Raw genomic sequence first — 6378 nt, forward strand, 5'->3', positions numbered from 1 at the left:
AGTGCCGGGGTTAGGTCTGAGCTTAAGTTACCATTCAATGTATTTTAGTAAACTAGTTAAGAATTTTTTTTAAAAGCTATTTATTAATGCTTTTTGAGAGGGTGATTTTAGATGCATATCATATTTATACTGAGTTAAGTATTGTATGTAATTAGTTTTGCTACAATAAGTGTATGGGACATTGGAAAAAATGTTGAATTTCCCCATGGGGATGAATAAAGTATCTATCTATCTATCTATCTAAATTATCCATGCAGTATACAATGTTCCCACAGACAGAGTCAGGAAACAAATAAAAATGGAACTCTTCAAACCCCCAACATGCAAAAAAGGAAATCGCACAAATGGCAAAAAAATGAATGAGAAACACAGAACATAAAACACTAAACCACCAAAGTCATCAAAAGAGTCCAGGCATATTCAGTTCAGTTCGACGTAGCGCTGCATCACTCACTATCTATAGGCCACCCCAATCAAAATTGCACAAAATAGCAACAAAGAAAGGAGTGACCAGAAAACAGAAATACATCAAAATGTGAACTCCACAAATTGTGATTAAACCTCGCCTTAGACCCCAGACTCCAGCAGCACTGAGCAAGATGGAGAGAGAGACAACTCGCATGCAGACACCTTCTTCCGGGAGCACAGGCGAGTGAGAGAGAGGGGGAGCGCGAGGGGAAGAGGGCGGGTGAGAACACGTAGCTAGATGGTGAACACATGCCTGCCTTCCACTGTCATCCTCATTAATTTCAATCTTCCTTGATGCTTTCATTGGCAAGATCGATGAGAAATGGAGTCCATCATGGCTTTGCACCCTGACTCCAAGGCACACACTTTGCTTGAAAGCTCACCAAAGCCACTCAGAGACAACAAACCAGCAGATTGCTCAACTGGCACAAAAACGTGCCACGAAAATAAAGAACACAGGCTATAACAGCAGCAAAACCACATTTGAAAGAGAAAGTAGTAAAAGAAGTGAAAGAAGTAGATTTGTGAACCGTCTGAAGGGTATCGCCTTTGGTCTTATTCTACATTCTGTTATTGTCTGTGTATTACCTCAGTGCATCGTTGCAATGAGTTGATCTGTGTGAATGGTACACAAGACAAGCTTTTTCCACTGCGCCTTGGAGCATTTGACAATAATAAACCAATTGATTAATCTACTTTAAGAATCCATGGCATAAAATTCCCTATGAAGTGAATTCTCACACACACGCGCACACACACACACGCACACACACACACACACACACACACACACACTCACGCACAGTACTCACATTATGTATCCTGAAGAGACAAAGAGCCACCACATGAGCACACCACTTTGCTCCTGCTCCGCAGGTACAGCTGCACGAGGTTATCCGGCAGCGGTCAAACATTACGGCCACATTGAACGCTCCTTTAGCTTGTCCAGTCTGCAGAGGAACCACGGTGGCACTCAGGTGAAATCCTGTTGAGAGGAGGGTTAGGGAAAAAGAAGGAAATTACGTTACTGACGTGACATGATCTATGATAACCTAATGTACGACACCCCTGTCATTAGCTGAATCAAAGGTGTCACAAAACAGGAGGGAGACTGAAAATCTGGCTGAGTGGTGCCACAGCAATAACCTCTCACTTGATGTCAGCAAGACCGAGCAACTAATTATAGACTTCAAGAGGAGAAAACCAGAAGTCCATGAACCAGTCCTGGAGAGGGTCAGTAACTTTAAATCATTTCAGAGATCTGTCCTGGGCCCAGCATGCAAGTGCAGTTACAATGAGAGCAAGGCAGCACCTCTACCTCCTTAGACATTTGTAAAGATTCGGCGTGGCATCTAAAACTTTGCCAAATTTCTATAATGTGTGGTGGAGAGTGTATTGACTGGCTGGTATGGAAACACAAACACCTTTGAAAAGAAAATTATACAAAAAGTAGTGGATATGGCCCAGTCCATCACGGGCAAAGCCCTCCCCACCACTGAGCACATCTACACGATGCGTTGTCACAGAAAGCGTCATCCATCGTTGGGGACATCCCCCAACACTTAGAACATGCTGCTGCTATTAGGAAAAATGTACAGGAGCTTCAGGACTCACACCACCAGGTTCAGGAATGGTTATTACCCCCCCAACCATCAGGTTCTTGAACCACATGAGGATAACTTCATTCACCCCATCACTGAACTGTTCCCAAAACTTATGGACTCACTTTCAAGGACTCTTCAACTCATGTTCTTGATATTTATTGCAAATATATTTATTATTATTATTCTTCTCTTTTTTATTTGCAGTGTATTCTCTTTTACACATTGGTTGTTTGTCCATCCTTTTGGGCACAGTCTTTCATTGATTCTATTACTCATCTTGGATTTACTGTATATACCCACATTAAAATGAATCTCAGGGCTGTATATGGTGACATGCACAGTATGCACTTGGACAATAAACTTAGTTTGAAACAATCTCTGCTTCCAGGCCACCGTGTTCAAAAAATACATGCCAACACTTAACTGTGGATGTCCCCCACTCCCTCCCCTGGAATAAACCAAGGCTGAGGAGTTACAATGTCTGATGCATGGAGCATGTGGAAAGTATTGCCATGTCCTCCAAAGCACAGACACAACAGGACAATTAACGTGCAAAAACTATCTGAAAAAGTTAATTCAGGGGCATAATCACAGGCATGGGTCAGCTCAGGCGTGGAAGTTCTGTTGCGTGGGGAATAAGGGCAGGAGAAGGAAAATTATGCGGTCTGTCAGAGTCAGGAGGCAACTGTTTACTCGGGGATGTGCAGAGGGCAGCAAAGTCATAGACGATTTCTATAACACAAGAGGTTCTGCAGGAGCTGGAGATCTTGAGCATTACACACTATTTGCTGGAGGAACTCAACAGATTGAACGTGATCTATAATAAACAGTCAATGTTTCAGGCCCACACCTTTCATCAGCACCCTTCATCCAGGCTCAAGGATAGTTTCTATCTGCTCTAATAAGATTCTGAACAGAATACCTACTTGCTAAAGATGAACATTTGATCTCTCAGTCTATCCCATTATGGCTTTTGCATCTTGTTTGTCTACCTGCACCGCACTTTTTTTGTAACTACATCATCATCATGTGCCGTATCGTATGACATGGCCAATCATGGTCCTTCTACAGAAGTGGTTTACCATTGCCTTCCTCTGGGCAGTGTCTTTACAAGACAGGTGACTACAGCCATAATCAATACTCTTCCGAGATTAACTGCCTGGCATCAGTGGTCACATAACCAGGACTTGTGATAGGCACCAGCTGCTGATACGACGATCCACAACCTGCTCCCAGGGCTTAACGTGACCCTCATCAGTGGGTGGGGTGGGTGGGGGGGGGGGGAGATGTAGGGCTAAACGGGTATACACTTTGCCCAAGGGTGACCTGCAGGCTAGCAGAGGGAAGAAGGACCTTACACCTCCTGTAGCTACAACTCTACTATATTCTGCATTCTACTTCTGCAGGGACTGCAGCAAATATTACGTTGGCCAGACTGGGAGGAAACTATCCACAAGGCTCCATGAACATCAACTGGCTGCGCAGTGACATGACCAACTCTCCCTGGTCTCTACCCATGAAGATAGAGAGGGGCACAAACTCGACTGGGCAGCAGTGAGAGTCATGGTGCGAGCAAAGGTGTGGCATGCAGGAGAATCCCTAGAAGCGTGGTTTCCCGCAAACAATTCTGTAAACAAACACAGACCTCGATCCTATTTATGAGCCGATGTGTGCAAAATTCCTGACAACGCACAACGTTCGCCACACAGCCAATAAGCGATTAGATTTCCTCCCCGCATCACAAGTGAGTTCCTGTAATGGTGACCAATCAGCCGATCGATGAGTACATAAAAGGCAAGCATTCTGAGGACACACCACAACCAACAGTACACTGATGATATCTCCTCCTATGGCGATGAAACGTTTACAAGTTAGCAAGATCGGAGAACATCTCAACCCAACCCAACACCCGAGCTACATATCTTCTGAATTCTATTTCCTTTTCAACTACTTCAACATACTTATATATTGGATGATGTGTTTGGATGCACAAAGTTCACATGTGACAATCATAAAGTAATCACCAATCACAGACCTGATCAGCTTGGTCTGATTAAAGAATTTTTTTTCAATTTAATACAAAATACTCAATGCATTCTGGCAAGATGTGCTCATATTCAATTTGAACCATGCAGCCAAACCTACAACAAGCTGGCACCTAGAAACATCAACAACCAAAAACTGATGAGAATTCTACCTCAGTGTGCTGTAAGAAGCCGGGGTGGGCATTTATGTCCCATTCTGATGTTTGGTCTGAACAACAACCGAACCTCTTGACCATGTCTGCATGCTTTCATGCACTGAGTTGCTGCCACATGATTGGCTGATTAGATATTTATATTAACGAGCGGCTGTACCTAATAAAGTGGCCACTGAGTGTTTGTACGCTGAAGTCATAGTCATGACAGTCAAAAAGTCAAGTTCAAAGTAAATTTATTTTCGAAGTAAGTATAGGTCACCATATATACTACCCTGAAGTTCATTTTCTTGCAGGCATTTATAGAAAAATAAGGATATGCAATTGAATTTATGAAAAGCAAGACATAAAGACTGACAAATTACTGATGTGCAAAAGAAGGCAAATTTTGCAGATAATAAAAAGTGAATAATATTGAGAACATGTGTTGTACAGTCAATAGTCTGTAGCTCATGGCTATGGTTGTAAAGCTGTTAAATTAGTGCACATCATTTTGGTAGCATCTTCCAACAACATTAATAATAGTGTACATATTTATATTATTTGCGGCATTCACTCTGTATTACTAAGCTTTTTAGGAGGCTCTGGGCTTGTTACTCTGCTGGCAATTCATATGCTATATTGGTGCTGGAAGCGTGGTGACACTTGTAACCACAATGCTCGGTGACCTGGTTTGATACAAATGACAATTTCACTGTCTATATCGATGTGCATGTAACAAATAAAGCTTCTTTTTGTGTTTAATATTTAGCCTCAACTCATTATAACCCACTTGACAAGTAGCGGTCGAGTGCAGAGGATGGGCACCAGAGTCACATTCCTAGACTGCAATACAGTCACCTCGACAACCTCTCACTCAATGTCAGCAAGACATTGGAGCTGATCTCTGCTGCCCTCAGGAAGGAAGTACAGGAGCCTCAGGACTCACAACACCAAGTTCAGCAACAGTCATTCAAAGGATTTAAAGTACATTTATTAGCAAAGTATGTATTACTTATACAGCCTTGATATTTGCCTGCTTACAGGCAGGCACAAAGCAAGGAACCCGAAAGAAATCAATTAAAAAAAGACTGACATCCAATGCGCAGAGAGAAAAAAAACAAATCGTGCAAACAACAGAAGTGAGTAACACGATTCCAAACCAAACTGAGTCCATAGACCTGAATCCCCAGAGTAGCTGAGTAGGCCCAAAGCCTTGGTCACAGTTCATCATATAGTGGGGCAAATTGCCACAAAACTCAGAGACACGAAGCACGTAGCAGCCGGAGCAGTCCCACAGCCTCAGCGGAGAGAGGAGTGGAATCGGCCCGACCCTCACCTCTGACAATAGACAGTAGGTGCAGGAGCAGGCCATTCGGCCCTTCTAACCAGCACCGCCATTCACTGTGATCATGGCTGATCATACACAATCAGTACCCCGTTCCTGCCCTTTCCCCATATCCCTTGACCCCGCTATCTATAAGAGCTCTATCTAACTCTCTCTTGAATGCATCCAGAGACTTGGCCTCCACTGCCTTCTGGGGCAGAGCATTCCACATATCCACCACTCTCTGGGTGAAAAAGTTTTTCCACATCTCTGTTCTAAATGGCCTACCCCTTATTCTTAAACTGTGGCCTCTAGTTCTGGACTCACCCATCAGCGGGAACATGCTTCCTGCCTCCAGCGTGTCCAATCCCTTAATAAATCTTATATGTTTCAATCAGATCCCCTCTCATCCTTCTAAATTCCAGTGTATACAAGCCCAGTCGCTCCAATCTTTCAACATATGACAGTCCCGCCATTCCAGGAATTAACCTTGTGAACCTATGCTGCACTCCCTCAATAGCAAGAATGTCCTTCCTCAAATTTGGAGACCAAAACTGCACACAATACTCCAGGTGGGGTCTCACCAGGGCCCTGTACAGCTGCAGAAGGACCACTTTACTCCTATACTCAATTCCTCTTGTTATAAAGGCCAGCATGCCATTAGCTTTCTTCACTGCCTGTTGTACCTGCATGCTTGCTTTCATTGACTGATGTACAAGAACACCTAGATCTCGTTGTACTTCCCCTTTTCCTAACTTGACTCCATTTAGATAGTAATCTGCCTTCCTGTTCTTGCCACCAAA

The 6378-nt window shown here is 43.5% G+C and overlaps 1 protein-coding gene across 2 annotated transcripts in view; it reads right to left on the minus strand.

Moving 5' to 3' along the window:
- zswim8 (zinc finger, SWIM-type containing 8) overlaps positions 1-6378 on the minus strand; it is a 176582-nt gene that overhangs the window by 108496 nt on the left and 61708 nt on the right. For both annotated transcript variants that reach the window (XM_073025635.1, XM_073025636.1), the window contains exon 5: positions 1281-1453. In XM_073025635.1, the coding sequence (XP_072881736.1) occupies positions 1281-1453 (173 nt within the window). The remainder of the gene's footprint in view (positions 1-1280; positions 1454-6378) is intronic.

This window comes from Hemitrygon akajei, chromosome 21, assembly GCF_048418815.1.
Source record: "Hemitrygon akajei chromosome 21, sHemAka1.3, whole genome shotgun sequence".
Taxonomy (NCBI): Eukaryota; Metazoa; Chordata; class Chondrichthyes; order Myliobatiformes; family Dasyatidae; genus Hemitrygon; species Hemitrygon akajei.